The following is a 25,806-nucleotide window of genomic DNA, read 5'->3' on the forward strand; positions in this document are numbered from 1 at the left end:
CGCCAACGCGTGATTTGTAAAATGAATCATTCTGCTTTTTTCAGCCGATCAAAACAAACGTAAACATCACGCACACGAAAGAAACTCATCAGCTGTTAATAGAAGAGCGCCCAGAACTGCGCATGCAGGAAATAACCATGCGAAAGTTAACAACTGGAATATAAAGTTCACATCACACATTACTTCCTCCCGATCCAGATTGTATGTGCAGATGAAAATAAAATATCTGCGATCAACAATTAGTTGAATAACTTGAAATAATTGATTACTTATACCTGAAATTGCATAACATTATGTTTTCAAATTCATGTTTTGGTTTGGCCGCACTGGTGATTCTTTTCTGTATGATGGATGCAAAAAGTTGGTTTTGATTGTGGTAGTGTATCAGCAAAACATGCCTACAATAGGAACCCCCGTATTTAGTTTTATCCTATTATAACACTAGGCCTATTCTAGTGTTTGACGAGTGCTTTTAAAGTGAAATAATCGTAAAAAGGTTCTCCAGCTAAAATAAAGGTATGTATCAGTGCAATGTTTAGTATATTTGTGCTGGAATAACGAGATATGAGGCGGTAAATGCTGGCTCGAAAGTGTTTATTTTGCTAAGCGCCGTTGCGTCCTGTTTCGGTTCACTACGCGAGTGAGGCGGATCAGCAGATATTTCAATAAGGTGATTTTGTTTTAATTAAAAGTTGGATTTAGTGGATAGTTCTGAATACGTATGTGCACAACAAATAAAGAATATAACTTGAGCTTTTTTTGCACACCTATTTTAGCCAAATCCATATTGTCATTATCTCATATGCTTGGTTCGAAACCAAGGGGTACGAAATAGGGTCACAATAGGCTCTACTGCCATAATAGGCACATCACCCTACTATGGACATGAAAACGTAGTTCATGTCAGATAAGATGCTAGGTTCACATGGATGAAACAGACACGTCGAACTGCGATGTTAGTTTCTGATTGTTTACGTCAACACATTGTTAAGAAATTATACAATTGAGTTATTAAGCCATGCGCTGTTTTTGGTATTACCCGATGCAGCAGATGTTAAAGATGTGAGTCGAACCTTTTTTGGTACATAAAATTACAAATAATAATTATTTTATGAAAATGAAATAACATGATTCCATTCGACCACCATAACCCATACTTTTTTATTAGGTTAATTGTAAAAGATGTTAGCCGCTGTGATGGAAACCATTTTATACTTCCATGTATGACCCAATTGAGTCATTAAGCCATATGTTACGGATGCGTAGTTGAACTTTCTTTTCACTTTTATGTGCGCAAAATCACAAATAAAAATAATTTGAAAAAAAATAATGAATTATTACGACCACACCTTCCATTGAACTACCTTGATCCCTATCCTTTTGCTGGGATAACTGTCAAAAATGCTCTGTGGCTAAATTCACTGTCAAGGAAGAGCGATAGCGTCAAACGAGGACGTGTTTACATGTTTTTAGAAAATCATTTAAAAATCATTCTGAAGATTGAACATACATATTGTTATATTTAGAAAGGTGAGCTCTATCGGGTTATGAAATAAAACGGAGAATTTCGGCAACTGGTAGCGAATAATTATATCTATACAGTTCAAAGCAGGCGTTGGCGAGATTCAAATCGGCTGTTGCTGCTCTAGAAGAAATACACAGGTGCGAAAAAAAAAACATAAACAAACAGCGGTACGTGTTTGTTCCAGTGCCGCAGTGCTTTGGTGAATCTTTGACATGGAGATTTCATTTCAGAAAAGATGCAAGTTAACTTGAAACAAAGAAGACGTAATAACAATGGAATGATGAAAACCACCCCTTTTAAATAGTACAGAGCTAAAGCGCTACTGATTTGCACGCAAGTCGCACACCAAGCGTATGTATTTACTTACAATATAAGAAAAAATATTCAAAAATTTTGTTGCTAAATTGTAAGTTTATGTCGCCTAAGCTATATTTTTTATTCTACACAGCTAGTGCATCATAAACCAGCCCACATCGTAAAGTTTAATGCGTACCCCATCCCGGGCACTGAATGCCTAATGAGAGCCATCATCAATAGGGTTATTAAGCCTGTTAAGCTGTTTTTAGTTTTTTCCGATGCAGTTGATATTGGCATGCGCAAATATTTGTTTCGGACGTTGATGAAGCAAAACTATTTTATGAGATTAACGGAAAACAACTTTTATTTACCAATCTTAAATCAAATTCTTGGACTGGGTAAACTGTCAAATAAGCTACCTTATGTCGATCGAATCGCTGTCAAATAAGGTCGATAGTATCAAACAAGTTACTGTTTACATTTTCGTACAAAATCAATTAAAAATCGTTTTGATGCTTTATGAGTTGTAAAAATAAATTGTTATATTTAAAAGCAATTTACATTTTGCAATTAAATGTTTCTATTTTAAGTAGGCAGACTAAGAAATCAATGCTCGGATACTGATGAGCTTTCAAAACAGATTTCAATTTAAAAATCTAAAAGTACAGCAAAAAAATCGTGGAACACTCCACTCCAAACGACTCACAGGAAACGACCCGATCAAGATAGCATATGGTGACAATTGGTCGTTTACAATGTTACCGTGCGATTCCAGAGTTTTTTTTATTCCACGTGCCACGTGTTTTGTGCGCACGACTCTGGATTAGCGTCCAAGTCCAGTCCAGTCAGTTATGGAGAACGACGAGACAGTCCAGTTCACCACGTGCGCGCTGTGCTGTCAGTAAACGGTCAATTATTTTCCCGATGCTTCCCCATCAATTACGGTTCCGGTGGGAATCTTCCATCACAGACATACATGGAGGCGTAAGTCAGTCAACCCTTTTGATTCATAGTTTTGTTGTTGTGCCGTGCATTCGATCGCTCGATGGTATACAATAAAGCAGATGACATTTCCCTGTTCCAGCTAAACCGAGAAGACTGTTTGCGAAATAATGTGCTGCTGTAGCATTTATACTAATAGGTGCCCTTTTCACGATATTGCCATTCTGAAATATTCAGATCGATAGAGGCGTATACGAAAGATTTTGGCTTTTGGTCCCAGCTAGCACCAACATTGCATTGGTTTGGTTCTGTGAACTGTTTGGATTGTATGTCTAAATGGTGCAAATTTTGACACAAGATTCGATTAACGGCTACCCGAGCAAACGAAAAGCCCATAACACACCCATGCTCATGGGGTTTGGCATGGGTGTTTGAAATTGGTTCAACCCATGAAAATACCATCACCATGGTCCGATAGATCCCATATAAAATACTATATGTTGGTGTATTTATGGGTTATTGAGACCATTTTATGGTGTCTTGATGGTTGTGAATTTTGGCACGGACCATGCTTAAGGTCTTTTCAAGGGGCTATGTGGTATTTGAACCCATGAGCATTTTCTCGGGTAACTGATCCCAAGTTGGTGTCAGTTACTGACGAGATAAATTTAAAAAAAAACTAAATAAAACTTTTCTTTTGCATATGTTTTTAACAGCCGATTCTACCTGTACTACGATGGAGGATGAACGAGCAATTTTAAATGTGAATTTCTCTGCCATCTTTACTTTACTTTCTTTACTAAGTGGTAAATGTTGCATTCTATGAATCATATGATGGAAAGCGGCTTTTTTATTCTAGTGAGAATGGTACGAGGTATGAGGTATAATTCTTTCGGTATTGGTTTTTTGGTACAGTGTATTTTTACCGATTAGTTGTTTGTGTTGAGCTAAGACAAGACGTGGCAATCGGCTTCTTGTTTTTTATTCGACATTCTTCTTTTCGCAGATTTCCACCCTGCCCAAATCTTCCGAACAGTGTTGCTATTTTTCCTAATAAAAATGGAGTCTTGTTAATTTATTTTATGCCTGCAATATTTTGTATCTTGAATCCATTATATTAATAAAGGGCACTGTTTTTCAATGTCATGGGTGTATAGTAAGGTTTGATGAAACCATTTTCTGACAATTTGTTCATTTTTACTCTTTTAACGATAATAATATTATTTGTCAAAAGTAATTACATTATTTTTCTATAAATATAGCAACACTGCCAAACATCATTTAGCTATCCCTGCAGTAACATTGCGTACGGTGCAAAAAGTCAGAATCAACCAATCAGGAGCTGGAACATTCTGACGTAAAATTGGAACAAAAACGACCCCCTCTATCAAGGGTGGCAAAAAATCAATACTGAGGCTCGTTTTCCGATTTCGATCAGCTCCAAGAGCAGATATAATCGACTGATTCCTTCAACCCTAAAGTGAGGCTCACTTACTGATGGACTTCCCGCCCATCACTGAACGATAGAAAATAACGATCATAGAGGGATAGAATTAATACATCGCACAGGCATCGCTTGTCGTGCCATCAGTAGATGAGTTGTAAATGTATGGCTCAGTGATAGAAAGATGAGCGATGTTATAAGATACTATTTTTGAGCATCTGATGTAGATATGATTCTCATAATGATGGAATTTTATGAGAATGAGATGTATGTACAATGGATGACGAAAAGAGAAGGGAAATAGATGTTTACCGCCATTTTCAAATTCAAGATGGCGACTTCCAGTTACGCAAAATCGCCAACAATCCTATTAATATGAATATTTTTGGAATGGGGTTGATGAGTACACGACGGAAATCGATGTTTGGTGTCGTTTTGAAATTCAAGATGGCGACTTCCGGTTACGCAAAATCCTCTATAATCCCATCAATATGGGTATTTTTGGAATGCGGTTGATGAGTACACGACGGAAATCGATGTTTGGTGTCGTTTTGAAATTCAAGATGGCGACTTCCGGTTACGCTAAATCCTTTATAATCCCATCAATATGGGTATTTTTGGAATGCGGTTGATGAGTAGACGACGGAAATCGAAGTTTGGTGTCGTTTTGAAATTGAAGATGGCGACTTCCGGTTACGTAAAATCCTCTATAATCCCATCAATATGGGTATTTTTGGAATGCGGTTGATGAGTACACGACGGAAATCGATGTTTGGTGTCGTTTTGAAATTCAAGATGGCGACTTCCGGTTACGCTAAATCTTCTATAATCCCATCAATATGGGTATTTTTGGAATGGGGTTAATGAGTACACGACGGAAATCGAAGTTTGGTGTCGTTTTGAAATTGAAGATGGCGACTTCCGGTTACGTAAAATCCTCTATAATCCCATCAATATGGGTATTTTTGGAATGGGGTTGATGAGTACACGACGGAAATCGATGTTTGGTGTCGTTTTGAAATTCAAGATGGCGACTTCCGGTTACGTAAAATCGTCAACAACCCCTTCAATATGGGTATTTTCGGAATGCGGTTGAGGAGTACACGACGGAAATCGATGTTTGGTGTCGTTTTGAAATTCAAGATGGCGACTTCCGATTACGCAAAATCCTCTATAATCCCATCAATATGGGTATTTTTGGAATGGGGCTGGTGAGTACACGACGGAAATCGATGTTTGGTGTCGTTTAGAAATTCAAGATGGCGACTTCTGGTTAAGAAAAATGGTCTACAACTCTAAAACAATTTCTTTTGCATAAAAAACTTAAGAATAGAGTAATAAGAAATAATTATGAGACAAGGAACTAAAAGGAAATAAATAAAGAATATGATTTAAGCAAAACCGCAATCTTGAATTTCAAAATGGCGCCAGACAGCGATTTCTGTCGTACACTCATTGACTCCATTCCAAAAATGTTGAGCATTAAGAGTCACTACAGCGAATACTTGTTTTATCAGCCGCTGTGTTTATTTTAGACCGACGAAATGGGGACACAGTTAAACTTCGATATACATCTCGGTTTAAAAATTGTACGTTATATCGAAGCATGCAAAATTCTCACAGAATTGTTATCTATGGTACTTTATTTTGTAGAATTTTGATAACGAGTAACTAATTTTGAAAATCTTACCCACCTAGCAGTGTGAAACAGCTTTTCTCTTAAGAATATTATAGTGGTTCCATGAAAAAGATGTCACAATTACTTTTCTTACTTACAATATTTTTTTTTATTTTGATTATAGAGATTTTAACCTTAAGGTCATTCGCTTCTTCGGGTTTGAACATTCTCATATTAGAAATTTCTAACCCTATGTGCGGAGTCGAGAATCGAACCCAGGTGCGCTGCTTACAAGACAATCGATTTACCAACTACGCTACGCCCACCCCCAGTTATAAGTTAATCTTTATTGAAAATTTTCTTATTTTGACTCATTTCCTAATAATTAAATCATTAGTCATTATTATTATGTCTGGGTTTGTAAAGTGTTTCTTAATATTCCCACCGCTTGCACCTCATCAAGTAAAAGCAATACATGAACTTATATCATTAGAATGGACTATAAAGATCCACTTGTATCCACGATTCAAGAAATTTTGAAAATATATTTCAGTCCGCTAACCGGTTTCTTAAATACCCCAAACCGGTCGTAAAACGTACACAGTAACTAAAATTATGATCTCTCACGCTTATTAATTTGATGTGGCACATAATAGGATTCGAAAACACTTTTCGATTCTAGTAACCAGATTCAGGAGTTTCAAAAACCAGCAGTAAAATTTTGATAAAAATCGCTGGATTCCTAGGGTACGTCATTTCATGCGTCACATCATGGCAAAATCAATGCAAAACAGACAAAACAATCATGAGTCCAGCGAACTGAATTCAGGAATATCCGAAATCGGAGTTAAATGTGTCCGCATTACTTTCAATATGATTCGTAGATCATGTGGTTGAAGTAATTTGATGACCCAAATGTTGAGAATGATAAAAAGATTCTGTAGTCCGAAAAACCGAATTCGGGAGATTCAGGAAGCGATTGTATCTGATATTATTCATTTGAGTTTTCAGTTAGAACTTACTGATCTTGTATTATTTATTGAGATACGTGGTTGGTTTTAATAAATTACGATCATACGCAAATGAAATTGGAAAAAATCGCTCTTTTAGCTTTCACTGAAGTAACCAATTGCGAACATGCTCATTAGAAGCCAAATTAATACGTTTTAAGATTGTGTGTAACATATTGAATTCTTAAAATATGGAATACATGCGTAATTGATGAGAAATTGGGACCTGAAAAATAAATTATAAAATAAGTACGTTATATCGAGTGACGCTATATCGAGGGTAACATACCCCGATATCGAAAATTACCTGTATTGGACAAATTGGGACACATTTTTTCTATCCTTTTCATTAACCATATAACCTATTCTGATTATTTGGTATACATTTCTCTAAAGGGGGTATTCCAGTGCAAAATTTAAAAAAATGATCTTTTTATTTTTGCATATTTTGCATCTTTAAAACAAGAAAAGAAAGATTCAGAAAAAGGTTTACTTGAATTTAATCTAGTTAGGCTCTTAGAGCTCATAATTTTTTCTATACAGTGTTGGGTAAAACATGTGCAAACATGTACTTTAATGTCATAACTATAATTATAATTAATATTATAACTATTTGTAGTTTTTAAGGAATTGTATGTGTTATTAGCGTCATGATGGCAGAATAACATTTGTTTAAAACTTTTTGTTGTGAAACATAATCTTTTCCGTATATTTTTGTACTATTTCACAAAAAAACCCAAACGGAAAGGAAAAGTTACACTTGTTTTGTCCAAAGAAAAAATGCACTTCGCATAATTTTTTTCAGTGTGCCGTCGTTAACGAATTTTTTGCCCATATAACGATATGGAATCAAATTAGAACTCTGAAGCACCAATTGTGCAGCTTTACTTTGCTTCGGTTCGGTTCAAGAACGATTAAGTTAACTGACGCGATCTAATAAAGTTCGGTATTTGTTACACATGTTTCACCCAACACTGTATAAGGCTGACAATCGGGTCAGAACGCTGATAAAACCGGAGGTAGACAAAATTTGGGGCTGATAAAATCGGGCCTTCACTGCATCTTGAATTTCAAAATAAATCCGAATCTTAGGTTGCAAAACCGGAAGTCGCCATTTTGAATTTCAAAACGACACAAAACATCGATTTGCGTCGTGTTCTCATCAACCGCATTCCAAAAATACCCATGTTGATGGGGTTGTTGACGATTTCACGTAACCGGATGTCGCCATCTTGAATTTCAAAACGACACCAAACATCGATTTCCGTCGTGTACTCATCAACCGCATTCCAAAAATACCAATATTGATGAAGTTATAGAGGATTTTGCGTAACCGGAAGTCGCCATCTTGAATTTCAAAACGACACCAAACATCGATATCCGTCGTGTACTCATCAACCCCATTCCAAAAATACCCATATTGATGGGGTTGTTGACGATTTTACGTAACCGGAAGTCGCCATCTTGAATTTCAAAACGACACTAACCATTGATTTCCGTCGTGTACTCATCAACCCCATTCCAAAAATACCCATATTGATGGGGTTGTTGACGATTTTACGCAACCGGAAATCGCCATCTTGAATCTCAAAACGACACCAAACATCGATTTCCGTCGTGTACTCATCAACCCCATTCCAAAAATACCCATATTGATGGGGTTGTTGACGATTTTACGTAACCGGAAGTCACCATCTTGAATTTCAAAATGGCCACTAATCATCGATTTCCGTCGTGTACTCATCAACCGCATTCCAAAAATACCCATATTGATGGGGTTGTTGACGATTTTACGCAACCGGAAGTCGCCATCTTGAATTTCAAAACGACACCAAACATCGATTTCCGTCGTGTACTCATCAACCCCATTCCAAAAATACCCATATTGATGGGGTTGTTGACGATTTTACGTAACCGGAAGTCGCCATCTTGAATTTCAAAATGGCCACTAAACATCGATTTCCGTCGTGTACTCATCAACCGCATTCCTAAAATACCCATATTGATGGGGTTGTTGACGATTTTACGCAACCGGAAGTCGCCATCTTGAATTTCAAAACGACACAAAACATCGATTTCCGTCGTGTACTCATCAACCCCATTCCAAAAATACCCATATTGATGGGATTATAGAGGATTTAGCGTAACCGGAAGTCGCCATCTTGAATTTCAAAACGACACCAAACATCGATTTCCGTCGTGTACTCATCAACCGCATTCCAAAAATACCCATATTGATGGGATTATAGAGGATTTAGCGTAACCGGAAGTCGCCATCTTGAATTTCAAAACGACACCAAACTTCGATTTCCGTCGTGTACTCATCAACCCCATTCCAAAAATATTCATATTAATAGGATTGTTGGCGATTTTGCGTAACTGGAAGTCGCCATCTTGAATTTGAAAATGGCGGTAAACATCTATTTCCCTTCTCTTTTCGTCATCCATTGTACATACATCTCATTCTCATAAAATTCCATCATTATGAGAATCAGATCTACATCAGATGCTCAAAAATAGTATCTTATAACATCGCTCATCTTTCTATCACTGAGCCATACATTTACAACTCATCTACTGATGGCACGACAAGCGATGCGTGAGCGATGTATTAATTCTATCCCTCTACTATCGTTATTTTCTATCGCTCAGTGATGGGCGTGAAGTCCATCAGTAAGTGAGCCTCATTTTTAGCGATGAGGAAAAAAACCGATTATTGCCACCCTTGCCCTCTATTGTCATGTCTTGTCTTAGGTGTTGAGGGCTCCGATTATTTTTTAAATTTTGACGTGATTTGTGAGGTTTAATGGTTGTTTGCCGCATTAATCGACTAAGAATTTAATTTTTAACGTTGATATTGTAAAGTTTTAAAGTATTTCATGTTTGTTTTTGTACTGTGAAATTTACCTTTAATGTATTTTTCAAAGTGGGAAACATTTTCTTCGTCAAACTTTTCATTAGAAGAAATAATATTTAATTATAATACTTTTTGAGCATATGAAATTCAAAATTTACTTTTGACGTTTTGACAGATGAAAATGAAAACATCATCATTGCACTTTCGCGCCATCTGGCAGCAGACATCCAGTTTTAGATTACGGATCACTGCGCTAAGACATATGCATATGCAATAGAACATTGCATAGAAATGTATAACCTCATTTTTCTGTCAGTTGATAGAGCTTGTTTACTTGGACTTATTCGATTCTACCCAGTACAAGACACTTGGTTCGAATTGCTTTTAAATTCTAACACCATGCAAACAAGCATTGAACTGTCATTTTTTCGAACATTTTTACTCAGATGACGTCAGCTTGCAATGTTCCTTGCGGGAAACAACTCAAAAAGCCGTTCTTGAGAATTCGCACGGAAAACCCAAATTTATTTTGGATGTGCAATGAATGTGTCAAGCTGAATCCTCGTTTCGTGACACCGTTTCTTCACTTGGGATTGATGTCAGTGCTATCGCTGGGAAAATGTGTGCTGAACTGAGTTATCCAAAAATAACCAACAAAGGTTTCTACAGCTACTCCAGTCTGGCCAAATTCTGGCACCTCTCGAACACCTCAGCTAGTCGAAAATAGCAAAGTTGTTACGGTTCCACCTTCTACGCCGTTGCTCTAGTTGTATATTTCCCGCCTTCTACCCATTGTTATTCAAAAGACGATATATCCAAAGAATGACTAAACTATAACGACGAGATAAAGATTATTGCGCTTGTAAAAAAGGCACTGACTTAACACTTTGATCTTCACATCCTTCAAAATAAGAGTTCACCCAAAATACCGTGACACAATTCTTAGCTCTGATGGGAGTTATTCCTCTGGTGAAAAAAGGAATTTGTGTAAGTGCTTTGAACTTTACATCGTTCAAAGTCGGAGTTCATCCAAAACACCACGCATCAGCTCTTAATTTAGTACATGGCCGCAAGGCATTCTGTACAGGGAATTTGAGGATAGCCGTACCCAGAACATTTGGTGCCCACCGACTGATTTTCCTCTGCTTCCAGAAGCAGCATGTATTCCGCTAATTCAACTCGGCCATCAACGACCGTACAGGGGACTCCGCAACGATTGGCAATGCCACTATACCAAGCTACACCGCCATTGTGAAAGAGTGTCGATACTGATCGCAAACTGGGACCCAGCGCAGTTGGTACTATGGAAGCCTTCGATCCCCCGCCACAGTCTAGCAATTGCAGCCAGCGATCATCAGTCGTCCTGGTTCTGTGTGTGGGACGGGTGAAAGGGTCTTCTAACCCGCCACAAATGGCAAAGTGTACTTCTGATCCGAACACTTAAAGCGCTGATGAATTCTTCGCTTCCGGTAATTTGCCTTTTGCTACGACATCTTGTGACCAGATGTCAACCATTTCTCTCACCGACGACGATCGTCATATTCTGGGATGCAACGCAGTTGATTCAGGATGCCTCGAATCTCCCACTAAAATCGACCAAGAGCAGTTCCGGTACTGTTCGTGGGATTGACGAAAGGATCTTCCTTCACGGTCAAAACAGCAACATAACTTCGCTCTCTGTTGAACCTGATCAGTTCTCCAACAATATTTAGGTTTACTACCAGAATGTTGGTGGCTCAAATTCATCAACGGACAGCTATTTGCTCGCGATCACGGGCTGCTGTTATGACGTTATCGTCTTGACCGAGACGTGGCACGAAAACCGTACTCTGTCTCGCCAGGTGTTTGGTTCAACATTCGATGTCTACCGCTGTGACCGCAACGCCCTCAACAGCCATAAGATATCAGGTGGCGGTGTGCTTATCGCACTTTCGCCATGATATAAAAGCCCGAGTATTCAACGATGACCGGTGGACGAGCTCCGAACGAGTGTGCCTATCAGTGAAATTTGCCATCAATTGAATTTGCGTCGATAATGCTGCCATTCTTGCAGCAAATTCCAAGTTCCTCGACGAGTCTTCGTTCTATCGTTTACTACTGGAATATTCTCTTCCTGCTGAAAAGTAGCGCGCATGTTTTCAGTTTATAAAAAAGGAAACAAATCGAACATTGATAATTATCGGGAAATCTCGTGGTTAAACGCTGTACCCAAACTATTCGAGCTATTCGTTTTAGACCCTAATTCCTTTCACTGCAAACAATACATTGCAGACGACCAACACGGTTTTATGCCTAAACGATTGACAACTTGTTCTCGTTCACATCATATGTACTCGATTGATTCGCTGACAGATTCTCTGGCCTTCGACAAAATCAATCATGATATCACAATAGCGAAGCTGGACAAACTCGGTATTCATGGACAACTTCAGCACTGGTTTCGTTCCTATTCCTACCTCGATGGAAGGTAACTCAAAATCAGCATTAAGGACTGTCTCTCTGCACCATTCTTTGCTACATCTGGCATCCCATAAAGAAGCCTTCTCGGTCCAGTGATATTCCTCTTCTACTTTGATGACGTCAACATCAAATTACAAGGACCCCGCCTTTCTTTCATTAACATTTTTCGACGAATACGGATACCACCGAACAAACGCTTATTCATCACGTTCGCACGGAAACGTCATCCGATCCAGTTCAACTACCATTTGTTCGATTCGAGCATTCCAAGACACTCTCACGTCAAGAACCGCCGGAGTCACCATGGAATCGGTACTAGCGTTCAAACCATACACTCCATAAAAGCATCAAGCGAGCTGTTGTTCTTTCCGCACTACAAAACAATGTAGGGACGTATACTGACTACCATCGCTTTACTGCGCATCGAGTCTCTCACCACTAGAATATTGTACTGTTGTCCACCGGAGGGTTCAAATGCATTGCGTTTCGACATCTCCCATGGGGAAACAGATTTCAGCTGCCAAGGTACGAAAGCCGTCGTCAGTTAATACAGCTCGACACTCTCAGCATTCGGAGGGACTGCACTATTCGTCTCTTACTGTCTGACAGAGTGGATTGTTCTACAATGCTCTAACGCCTGGATCTTCAAGCCCGCGATCGAACTCTACGTAATAACTCGCTCCTGCGATTACATTTAAGGAGTACCAACTATGGTCACCAGAGCGCATTTTTAATGGTGTGGCAACGGTATTCGATTTCTACTTGACGAGGAATACGAGTAAAGCTAAATTTTTATCTCTCCTTAGATATAACTAGTCTACCACTATTGGCGCTGAGGGGCTTCTTTGTGTATTTACCACTAAATAAATGAACAAATAAAAAAAAATTGTGGATGTCCTATAAATCTCGCAGGTCAAGGATCTTCCCTTTCTTGAGACATGAACATTTTAAAATGGGAATTTTTCTCTTTCTTCTTGTGTGAATTTGATATTTTCATAGACGCATTTCTCCTTCAAACTTTCTTTTAAATTAACCATGAGAAGTTCCCAGAGAAATTGAGTGAGTGTTATCTATTGGGGCAAAAAGAAACATGTTAAATATTTTTTCTATGCAAAGTCGAGTTAGTTTTAAATGAACCTTATACTATGTTCACACTACAGAGTTATAATACGTTATAATAATTAGCAACAAGAAAAATGTCATCAAGATAGCGTTAAACACGTTTTAACTCGTAGTGTGAACATAGTATTACTTTACTCTTGGTTAACGAACATGTATCATGGGATCCCATGACGCGATCATTCACTTCTGATACTGAACTCTATCCCTCCATCCACGTAGCGCTAGCTAGGGTATGAGTAACCTAAATGAAGATCGGATAACCCATCCCGGTGGGTTCTTTGGCCGCATGCTGACAGAGAAGAGAGAAGTGGAAGAGCGTCTGTTCTACTTGTTAGGAGCGGTTCTAAAAAACGTCTGTCCCGGAACGGACGGTTGAAGCCAAAATGCGGAGCCTCGTCAGCTGTATCCATGATGGCAGCACCATCACGAGGCTAGGTGTCGCAGCCCTGCCGCCTTATGCAGAATAAACAATCAAACAACCCCGCTGTTAGAATCTGTAAAAGTCGCCTACTTACTTGAGAGCTACCAAAAGTGAGAGTACGGTTTGCAGCTCTTCAGAAAGTACTATGGCCTGGCACAGAACAAGATTTTCGCGAAATCAGATACCTCGTTCAAGTACCACATCTACTACAGTGTAGACGAGAAGGTACGATATCGAATTGATTTTGAATTAGATGGAGGCCGGCGAGTGATCGTATTTGCCTGTAGAGGAGAAAAAGGCAAGTTTTCCAACTATAGCTTGATCATACTACTATACGTCTACAGACCAACTCCGAAGATAAATTCTATGAGCGTCTAGACAGCGGAGTTTGGAGAATGTCCAAAACATGACGAAAAACTCATAACCAGAGACACAAACGCACAGTGCAGGAGGGTAGACTTCTTTAGTCTGGTTATTGGCAATAGAACTTCCACTCAACCACCAGCCTAAGGTTGATAAATCTCGCCACCGCCGGAGGCGCGGCTCTCAGCAGTACCTATTTTTTAAATTTTATTTTTAATTTTTGGTAACCACCATACAGACGTATTTTAACTTAGATGTTTCTTATTAATAACTTATATCTATGCTTGGACACGTTAAAATCGAACACATAAATCGTCGAAGTCTTCAATGTTCTATTTTAGAGAGCCTATAGCCTCCCAAAAGCTTTGGCAGTTGGCGCAGTAATATGATCGTAAAAACTCAGTTTACAAAGAGTTACTTCCAGATCACGAATAGAATCGACTCGTTCTATAATTCGTCCTTGTAGGCGATATTCAAAGCGGCATAGAATTTGCAAATGTCAAAAACTTATCACATTGCATTTTCAACGTTAACTTCCATGCTGTTAAGCATACACCACTCATGTAGCATACAGATGTTTTCTAGAAGCACTTTAGAGTCGAGTACCGTAACTATGGTACGGAAAACATTAAGATCATCAGCGAACATCACTTTTCCAGACTTGATACGACTGCAAAGATCATTAATGAATAAGATAAAAAGGGCCTAGATGACTGCCTTGTGCGAAGCCGCTGGGTACAATCGAAACATGATTGACCGTGTATTATTTACCCAAAAAAACGCGGACCGTATAAGAGAGAGATAGTACTGCAACCAATTAGTCAGCCAAGCTGGAAATCCTAGCCGCTGTAGTTCCCAGATTGCAATGTTGTCAAAATCCATCGAAAAGTCGTTATAATTAGCGAACGATTGAAGATAAAGCACACTGGAAGAGTTGGCGCAGTTTTTCATCAACTGAGGCGTATCAAGGGTAGCCAGAGATTTCAAGACGTCGCTCTCACTAGCATGCATGCAGGTAAAGTGGACTTATGTTGTACGATGGCAGCGTTGCTTAATACTCTTCCGATCCACGGCCTCAGAACGTTTTTTGCTGTTCACGAAGAACTAAAACGTTGCGGGTTGGTCACGGAGACTACTTTGCACTCGTTTCATGTACTCGCGAAAAGCTTCACTCATGGCAATTTCATACTGTTGTTCGGTTTGACGAAGCGTTAGTTTGTTAGCGCCGGATATACCGCGGAAATATCGTTTGCGATGTTTTCATAGAATGCTTCGTAAGCGGCTAATTTCAGTGTTCCACTACGGGTGCCTGTGGTACACCTTCTTCTTAATGCGTTTCACTGGAACATTATGACGGAGTATTCCAGAAAGAGGGTTATAGAAAATCGCAACAACCTCGTCTAGCTGAAGGCAGCACATTAAGTCACTCCAGTCGAGCGCAGCAATCAATGCGGAGTTTTCGTCACGGATGCGATTAAAATCAAAGTTAAGGGTTCTCAATCGATTGGAAAAAATCATCTCCTGCATTAGTGCTTACATCCAACCCCAGCACAAAGGATTTGTGGTGAGGATCGATTTTCAGCAAAGCGCTCGGAGGTTCAAGCGACTCAACTACATCAATTTTGTATCCTTCCGTTCATTTTCGTAAGTGAGCAGATATGGTACAGACCGGCTGCAACCATAGATTCCATGACAGCTTCATCTAGTTCTGACGAGGTGGTATGAGGCAAATAGCATTTCAAATCACTGTCAAACGACCACTGAAGACGAGGAAGATTGTAATTACCGATGATGAGACCACTATTGGAGCTGCTGACTTTGTCCAAAATATTATGAATGGAATTGGCGTGTGCTTTGTACAACTCTGGGTTGCTATTTGGCCTCGGCATAAAAGCAAATAAAGACAAACTGATGTGGAACAGTAACTCCGCTTAAGCTCAGCAGAGTTACTCATCGCTATGAGAATGCCACCACCACGGCGCGGGTGGTTAAATGCTGTGTTGCGATCACACAGTTAAATTATGTAGTCCAGTAAAAGTTTTGAACTGAATGCGTCATCGCGAGACCATGTCTTGGTTAGAACAATTACACTATAGTCGCTGGAGGAATGTTTGTGTTTTCGCTCTCATACCCCTCACGTACTGGTAATACACAGAGAGAAATTGGTCGTGATGTGTGTGCGGTTAGGGAATAAGTGCAGAAGAAGCCGTCGGTGCTGGAACCAACTCGTTTGTCGATAACCACACACGATATGATGAGCACCTTCACCTGCGCAATCGTGTCGCTGCAACAGAGAGTTATTGAGTACAAGAGGGACAACAACATCACTGGAATACATGCCTCTGGCGAGAACATAAGGGCTCCCATCGTCCATGATACAACGCATAATGTTTAGTTCATTGATGCACTCAGGCAAAAAATACAGCGAATTTCATAGGAATATCGTATAACTTTTAGACAAAAGTAGCACGTATGTAAATCATAAGATTAACTTATGAAACGGCATTTATTTCGTTAAATCGGTTTGCTATGATTTCATGTTCCATAAGGTATCTTCGAATTATCATAAGACAATATTATACATTTCTCTTATGTTTATGAGAATCATAAGATGCTCGTATGAAATTCGAACGACTGGCATATGCAATAACTTATAAAATGATAAGATAATCATAAAAGTCGTATGTTTTTCATATTAATCTTATGAAAACATAGTTTTGTTACTTTTCTATTCATCATAAGATAAATCTTATGAATTTCGCTATGCGTTTTGCCTTAGTGTGGGATTACTGCGTTGATTCTCCCATTTTTTTGGTTGATCGATAAATTCTCGGAATAACAAACCAGCAGGCCACGATGAAAGATCCAAAGCTTGAATTTTTACTACAGGATCCAAACCGTCTTTGAAGGACTCGAAAGAAATACAAGCAACAAGTTGAATTTTACTTAATTAAAATGAATAAAAAAAATTATATTGCAAGTAATCACTTACACGTTATAACTAAGACTGAACAATAATGTTCCCTATCGGCCAATATATAACTTCAGCCAGGCGATGTAACCAGCTGCGCTTCTCACCTGTTGTTGTTACTACTTTCCTTAGAGCGCGCATGTTGTCGTCTAGGCCTGCTTCCAGTTAATTAGCACATGTTGTCGTCTGGGAACGATGCGTGTGAACCAGCTAACATCTTGTCCCTTGGGAACTATACGGATAACATCTACGGGTTCTATTGTAGCTAGGCATTGATGCAACCTTTAACCACTCGAAAGCAAGATGTAGCCAGTAATCTGGATACGATTTTCTACACATCACCGTCGATGGTGTCAAGGGGTGTAGACCAGACAAGTATAACCAAAACTTCCTTGGTGCTGTGACTGATATGATAGAACGAACTGACAAGCCGCTCAAATCAACTGACAAAGTTACCCGATCGACAACAGCCTACATGCTCGGATTAGACTCTACTAAAATCAATACTAGGTTTGGGTGCACCTGGAGAAATATAAGAGACCTGAAAGTGCAGCAAATGCTAAAACTGAAGACTGAAAACCCGACATGGCAAAATTCTTCCGTGCTTTGGGCCGGGAGGTCAGTGCGACCGTTTAATATGGTGACATATGTTTAAATAAGCTTAGATGCCGAATTTCACAACATTTGGACAATTTTTGATCCATGTCTACTTCGATTGAAGTTGTTGCCATTGCAACAATCTTCTAACATGCCACGTTGGTGTTTCCATATCAAGGTATTAGGTTTTACACCAACCGACATAACCCTACAAAATGAGCCGGATGAACTTCGTTTGACAATTCTCGGGCGGCGAAACAGTTTACGCCCGAGTGGGTAGAATGCACACGCTTACATTACATTCACATTAAGTCACGTTCGTTTATGCAAATCGAATTGTGGTACATCGATGTTCTTAAATGTGTGTAGTGCGAGATACATGCGTTGCACATCTAAATTTTTTGAAATGGTTCGAAATTTCGAGTGGGTAATTACCTACTCGGTTATTTTCGAGTGGGTAGTACTACCCATACTACCCACGCTTTCCGCCGGCACTGTTCTCGGTGGTTTGTTTACATGGAAGTTACGTGAGTTCGAATGTAACAGATGAGCACCCGTTGCACTCGCACTCACGCAACTGACAAAGTAAACAAACCACCGAGAATTGTCAAACATGAACTTCATTCATCATGAGTTCATTCGTGTCGTCATCTTGTAGAACTCAATTACGGAAGGAAATTTAAGGCATTCGTTTTGATCACGGTCCTGTTTGCATAACGTAAAAACCGCGATTGTTCGAGATTTCATAGCACTTTTTGCACGATTTTGGAAAAAAATGTTTGCGGCGAACCCGTCCAACAAATCTAATTAACTCGAATCAAATTCTCATATTAGTACAAATAGTAGGCTATTGGAATCAAACAAATCATACCAATCTGAGAAAGCAACTCATCATTTGATTCTTGGTTTGGTTTTCTAACCAAAGTGAGAGGTCACAAGCGAAACAGTCGAATACATCAATCAGTATTACCTTAGGTGCCAGTTCTTCCCTGAACCATCCTTGATCCGACAGTTTAGAGGGCAAGGCGCTGGCCTCCTTAGCCATCCGTCTTATATTTTTGATCCACAGTGAGAAGGGATTTTAGCGGTTAGTGGTATCGTAGCCCTAGCTATTGTGTCCTGTACACTAAGAACCAGTGACACAGTTTGTCGAAACAGAAGGCTACGGAGTGTGGTATCAAGGCTTTGCTTTTACCCAAGGTCAAACTCAACCGAATTAAACTGTTCTCTTGTAAATAGAAAAACATCCACCAGCTAGCTGTGAATACAATACATCCACACCTACAGAAATGGCCCGTGTCAGTCGAAGGCCACACACCTGGCATAAACCCGCACCGTAAAAAATGACTTCGGTGATTACACGACTCAAAAAAGTGTCACCTTTCCAAAAGTGACTGTTCTGAATAACCAACATAGTGATCAAATCCATTTTCGCTTTGAGTGTAGGTGTAAAGTACAATAACAAATTTATTTTGAACGTAACTATGATATTCTAATTTTCATAAATGAAAAAAAAACACAATCGCACCATTAGGTGAATTAAAATTTTTTGTAGTAACCAAATAATTTACAAAATAATAAATCGGATTCCTGCTATATTTCTCGTCGATCGATTTCCGTAGAACAAATTGACGAATTCCTGCAGTTTTACTATTTTATTTTTTATATTTAACACCGTCAAACAGGTTTGACATAGAAAAAAACTGATTTTACTAGTCAATCCAAACAAAACACATTCTGTTAGTAACGGACAGTTCCATATAAGCATGCTTGGATGAACTAGAACTTAGCCACCATATGAGTGAAACTCTTCACTATTTTGGCATCCAAGTGCGCCGCGTCGTCGTCATCTGCGTCGTGCTGGCTGATTTCAACTATTCTACCGGCGAGCTACGACTTGCATCTAGTCAACCTGTAAACAAGGGAAAAGTTCGCCACGCCGCACGCAATTAATTAACGGCGAGTACACCGCAATTACCATTTTTGAACAAACCAAGCGAGACAACAGGCTAGATTTGGATCGATCGTCAATGGACGCGGCGACGAGTAACGGGCTGATGGAGATTCTTGCGAACAATTTACCGCTCGTCTAGGCTAGCGCACCTACCTACCTGTAAGGAAATCATCACTGAGCTATCAGATTAGATGACTGTGATTGATATTTATTACTGCTTAGCGAACATTCAATTGACTTTACAACCCACTTTTCATATCAGTACATCAAATAAACCGATCCATTGCCACCATCTTTAGCACTTAGTAATTGTGGCGTGTTTGAATTGTGCAGGGTTTACGACCGATAAATCGACTGTAATCGACAATGATAAGATTGTGCGGCACTGCCGCATTCACCTCCCACGGAGCAAGTTTTGAGAATTCATTCATAAATCTCGCGAATGAAGACTACGATGGTACTAAGTTAAATGTTGAACCATGATCAGTTTGTTTTGCATGGGTTGCGCACATGTAGTGTCCATCATTGAATACGCCACCTTATATATTGTCGAGTTCAAAAGAGTGCAAAAGGTGCACAGTCAGAGACCGTTGGTCTCGCGACATCGCCACCTGTTGGAGGTGAGTCGGTTTAAGTTGTAGACGAAAATAATCCCTCAAGCGTGCGATGACAGGTTGAATGTACGACAATTTGGGATGGTGCGACAACGAGCATATTGAAAAGAGACGATTACTGTTGCTAAATAGTTCCAAATATGCCTGGCAGTTTTTCAAGTATTACTCTTTCTCTTCACTTCCCACAGTTCCCATGGTATCGATGGACGGAGAAGCCCACCCGGAGATAACACTGGCCGCAGTCGGAATGGGCATCCTCGTAGCCTGCATAATCCTCATCACGCTGATAGCCTACATCAGCCGAAGAAAGAGGTACGTTACCGATGATACACCACGGATGAAGAATAGTGATTCAATTGATATTTAACTTATTTTCAGACAACTTTTCGACAACATGAAAAGCGCTTCCGGTTCGTTGAGCGCCTCCAGAAAGTCCAACAACAGCGGCTCGGAAGTATTTACCATTTCGAATCAGATCCAATCGCACAGCTGCCGAAGTTCAACGGTCACCGTCTGTACGGATGTGGTGACCCAAATTTGAGGACAGTTTTTAATTCATTGTGCGTTTGTGATCCAAAAATCGGAGACTGAGCCTCAGCTTGTTTCAAATGTTTTTTCTGTTTGAAAATGATCTTCTTTTAAGCTCTACCATGTAATAGAAATAAGTCAATTAATTTAGCAATAATAGCATTTAGACAATTTGTGTATATTTAGTAGGTTTTGTAGGTAAATGTATGTATGCTCTAAAAAAACCATTAAATGGTTGATCACTATTAAATTGATAATAAAACTGTGTACCGCAATAGTATACTTTCAAAGGAAATGTGGAAAAAAAATCTAGCACTTACCGAGAACCATGGCCAGCAGTGCCATTCGGACATACATACCGTACTCCGCCTGCCGGAAGTAGGCAGCTCTCGGATCGATGTCGATCTCTTTGCTGATTTCGAACACCCGGGGTAACGGGTGCATCACGATCATCCGGCGCTTGGCGCGAGTCATGATTTGTGGGGTTAGAACCAGCTGACCACAGCACTGTTAAAGTTAAAAGCCTCGTTTAAAACATGGCGACCGTATTTGCCTTTGGAACATTTACCTTGTCATACTCTTCCTCCGAGTTGAATCTTTCCCTCTGAATTCGTGTCATGTAGAGGACGTCCGTCTCGGATATGGCATCATCCAGATTGTCGTAGACCTGCGGGTTGATTATATTAATAAATTGATTCATATACTTCCGTAAACAAGGTCTTACCTTCTGTGAAATTCCTTTCGACGCAACAAACTTGCTGATACTCTCCGGCATTCCCAGACTTGCCGGGCTGACGTACCGCAAGTTGACATTGTACAGAGTTAGCAACCGGGCCAGCGAGTGCACCGTCCGGCCATGCCTTAAATCTCCAGCCATCGTAATTGTGAGACCATTGACCGTACCGATCTCCTCACGAATAGTGTAAATATCCAGCAGTGCCTGAGTCGGATGTTCTCCAATCCCATCGCCGGCGTTGATCAGCGGTTTTCGACAATGATGGGCGGCTCTCTAAAATAAAAAATAAATCCATGCCGCTAGACACAAAAAACTACTCAAACTCACCGCCACAGCACCCGGTTCCGGATGTCTCAACACCACCACATCCGAATACCCCGCCATCACCAGAATGCTATCCTCCAGAGATTCTCCCTTCTTTACCGACGAACTGGTCTCATCCATGTAGATCACCTTACCGCCCAGCCGCTGCATAGCGGCAGCGAAACTGCAACTAGTTCTTGTACTGACCTCATAGAACACCGAAGCCATCACCTTCCCGCGCAGCAGATCATCTAGCGGCCGATCTTTCGTCACCCGTCCACGCATCGTTTGAGCCACGTTGAAGATCTCATTCAACTTCTCCTTACTGAACATACTCACACTTAAAACGTGCTTTCCCGTCAAACTCCTTTCCTTCGGCGTCGCTGCTAAACTACCAGCCCCAAGAGCTTCCTTACTGTACGCGCTGGTAGAATCACAACGAATTCTCGGCAACGGGGAGATAGCTCTCGTCGTCGCATCACTAAAGTGAACACCAAGTTTGCTCGTATCACCACCACCACCACCACCACCGCCAGTAGCCAACAATTTACTAAACATGTCGTTCGTATGCCCATCCGTGTCCCAAAAGTCCAACCCCTGGCGAGACGTATCCAGCGATTTGGTGATCGACAGCAGATCCAACCCATCCAGTGAGGTGTTGATCTTTTCCACCGATGGCGCCACGGTCGGTTTCTTGAGGGGCCACTCGCGGACATTCTGTCCGTATCCCGGGTTGACCAGTACAACCCCATCGACGAAAGCGGTTTCACCGCGTAGAACCACCCGATGGACACGACCTTTGACCTTCATACCGGCGAATGGAGTCCAGCGGGCTTTCGAATGCGGTGGGCATTCGGGAATGATCCATTCCTCATTGAAATCCACCTCTACGTAGGTGTTCGGTTGTTCCGGGAGACTGAAAATTCGTTTGGGGTTTTTGTAAAACTTGGCAATTAGGTCTTCGACCGTTAGGCGACCCTCGTTGACCGCGTTCAGCAGAAGCGGAAGGATCGTTTCCAATCCAGGGAAGCCTGGCGGTGGGTTGTCGGATTCTTTTTCCTCTTTGGTATGTGGAGCGTGATCGGTTGCGAATACGTCGATGATATCCATATTGTCCCAAAGGGCTTGCTGATCTTCCAGGCTGCACAGAACTGGACGAACTTCACCCTTACCGTGTCCTATTCTATCCAGATCGTTTGTCGAGAGGAAGAGATGATGGGGACAAACTTCGCAGGTTATTTTGATTCCCCTTTCCTTGGCAGCTTTGATGATTAGAATTTCCTCTTTCCGGGCAACGTGACAGATGTGGATTGGCCGGTCTACCAGCGAGGCAAGAAGGATCACGGCGGCTGTCGATTGACGTTCTGCGTGGACGCACAGGGGTGCACGTTTTGGCCATTGTGACAAATGTTTTTGCCAAACCAACATGTCAGTCAACTTCAGCGTTGTGAAGGTGTCATTAAGGTACATTTTAAGGGCGGCTGCCTGAGGAGCAAGTTCGGCGATCGATGTGAAATTCGTAGAAGAGGCTCCCACGAACAAAGCATAATCACAACGTGCCCCCTTTTGAGCCAATTCTTGAGCCATCTGGAATGACTGACGATCAACAATCGAAGGAGTGGTGTTAGGCATAGCGCAGACCAGAGTGATTCCTCCTGCCAAAGCAGCCGCCGTTCCGGAATCGAAATCCTCTTTGTACGTCGCTCCAGGTTCCCTCAAATGAACGTGCACATCAATGAAACCCGGAAGTTTAACCATAGCTCTCGAGGACATACAATCCGTATGCGTTTTCATGGGTGGAGCACTCCCGATCCTGTTCATCGCCTCTACCAACAGCTTAGTACACTTTACATCGGTCACAAGCGGGATCGAATAATCCACGGCTAATCGTCGCGTTCGGTAACCATGGGTCATAAACGAACTAACCCTTCTCGCTCCCCCACCTCTCATCGGAAGATTGATAACCATATCAAACTGTTTGTTTGCCAGGAATTCCGCCAAATGACGCAGTTCGCCGGCGCCTCCATTCTCCTCTCCGGTGACTGCCGTATCGAAAGTCCATTGAACGCATTCCACCTGTTCGAAAAAGAGAGAAAAAAACAATAAGAAAAAATGCTTTACATAAGAACCTGTGGACGCAACAACACGGAACTGCTAGAACAAGCGAAACAACATGCAACTAACTATCCGCTATCGGAAGGAAGGAATCTTAAGGCGCAACCCGCAGCCCGTATGGCAATCAAGATAATTGAAGGCTACTTCACAAACGGGTTCCACGCCGAAAAATGGTGGCAATCGTGCGAAACACTTTCACTTATCAGTTGGCAGATTCAGCGGAACTGATTGGGAAGAAGATCTCTCTATCTTTGTATATTGGGAAGGGGTGTGAGTTACATTCTTCGTCGGCGTCTTCGTCGGTGGCATCGTTCTTCCATGTGAAGTATTGGAAGATGGTTTGTTTTACTCGAATAGAAACACAATTAAAACGGTTCTTGCGATAAAAGTTAATCCACGAATATATAATTTGAAATTTAGGGAAGCATACCCTAGAGTTATATCCAACTGATTGCCTGGGAGTCTTCGGTGTACTTGTACATGTATCTACCTATCTATCTACATATATATAAAAATCAAAGGATGTATGTATATGATTTATAGACTCCCAAACGGCTAACCCGATTACCGTAAAAATTTATACACAGTAGGTATTTGTTATGGGACGTGTTTGTATGATATTGGTTGGGGATTATCTGCTTGCCAAATGGCACTTTGGAACGAATTGTGTTTTCTTCCTATTTCGTTGAATATCGCAGCAACGCGCGATGGGTATTAGCTAGTCTATCTATCTATATAAAAGTTAATGTTTGTATGTATATGATGGACTCCCAAACGGCTTAACCAATTGCCATAAAAATTTAAAAATAATAGAAATTTGTTATGGATCGTGTTTGTGCGTTATTGGTTGAGGATTATCTGCCCGCCAGATAGCGCTTCGGAACAAATTGTGTTTTCCTCCTATTTCGTTGAAAGTCGCAGCAATGCGCGATGGGTATTAGATAGTTGATGCATAAAATAAGTACACCGAATTTCGAACCGCTTCGATATGAACAATCACTTTTATCACATCTTTATACAGCAACACATGTCATGATCAAAATTTGGCCATACAAGAATGACCGAACGGTTGCCATCAGATTATGTACAGCCACCTCGTCCACTTTGTTCGGCACAGAACGCTTAGGTGCCCAATTCGGCTAAAACACACGGAACAATCGTATTGCTTCAGTAAAGGCAGCAGATGTTTTTCCAGACATTCATTCGCGTAATTTTCAGGTCGATGGTACCGGTTGCAATAAGAATGTCGCTTTTCAGGCCATATCTACAGATAGCCTGCCAAACCAGATATTTCTTAACTTGAAAATATTGCATATGCATATGCTCGAAAATATTGCCACTTTTCACTTTAAAAAATGTAAAACGATGTTATTTGTTTTCACATATGTTCCATAGACACCTATATTCCATAACCTGTGTAGATGGTTCACTAAGGAAAAATACTGTTAATTTCGACGAAGAAATTCTCTTGTGCTTTGAGTACCTATCATGGAGGTTTCAGCAAAGTATATTGGAGAAAATTGAGCTACATATGGACAAATTTGGTTTTGATCTAGATAGGTTTAAACTAATCTAGATTAGCTCTAACTTTAGACAGATGCTTCCTGTTGAAAAGTTTTCTTCTGCAAAGTTGTTTGGTTCGATATTTTCGAGATAAACTCAAAGGAGACGCATAGTGCAAAATGTATGTAGTTTGATCTATGAAATTCCATAAAAAACGTGCCAAAAATTTTTAATGTCTGTCGCAAGCAAAAAAAATGTGAAATCTTTAAAAATATACAATAATAAAGCTAGGAACAAAGACTAACACATACTATTGATTAGTCAAATAACTACTATACATTTCCCGCGAAAAAGCGCAATCTTCATGTGTGCCTGTAAAAAAATATCGGCTTACCCCACTTTCTCTCTTTGTGGTTATCATGATCA

The 25,806-nt window shown here is 40.4% G+C and overlaps 2 protein-coding genes and 1 long non-coding RNA gene across 3 annotated transcripts in view; 2 read left to right on the forward strand and 1 right to left on the reverse strand.

Annotated features, from left to right (window-relative positions):
* The window catches only part of LOC131682309 (uncharacterized), a 64,456-nt gene extending 43,453 nt beyond the window's left edge, over window positions 1-21,003 (forward strand). The window contains exons 2-3 of the mRNA XM_058963701.1: window positions 20,384-20,507; window positions 20,574-21,003. Coding sequence (XP_058819684.1) covers window positions 20,384-20,507; window positions 20,574-20,736 — 287 coding nt within the window. The 3' untranslated portion in view covers window positions 20,737-21,003. The remainder of the gene's footprint in view (window positions 1-20,383; window positions 20,508-20,573) is intronic.
* On the forward strand, window positions 1,431-2,314 carry LOC131682318 (uncharacterized). Its single transcript, XR_009304066.1, has 3 exons — window positions 1,431-1,662; window positions 1,756-1,876; window positions 1,974-2,314. It is a non-coding gene; the product is annotated as an uncharacterized LOC131682318 (long non-coding RNA).
* A 29-nt stretch (window positions 21,004-21,032) lies between the features above and the next one.
* LOC131682269 (CAD protein) overlaps window positions 21,033-25,806 on the reverse strand; it is a 40,788-nt gene continuing 36,014 nt past the window's right edge. Inside the window, exons 5-8 of the mRNA XM_058963641.1 lie at window positions 21,787-23,838; window positions 21,448-21,732; window positions 21,292-21,390; window positions 21,033-21,230 (exon numbers count right to left, since the gene is read on the reverse strand). Of these exons, the coding sequence (XP_058819624.1) occupies window positions 21,033-21,230; window positions 21,292-21,390; window positions 21,448-21,732; window positions 21,787-23,838 (2,634 nt within the window). The remainder of the gene's footprint in view (window positions 21,231-21,291; window positions 21,391-21,447; window positions 21,733-21,786; window positions 23,839-25,806) is intronic.

Source organism: Topomyia yanbarensis, chromosome 1, assembly GCF_030247195.1.
Source record: "Topomyia yanbarensis strain Yona2022 chromosome 1, ASM3024719v1, whole genome shotgun sequence".
Classification (NCBI taxonomy): Eukaryota; Metazoa; Arthropoda; class Insecta; order Diptera; family Culicidae; genus Topomyia; species Topomyia yanbarensis.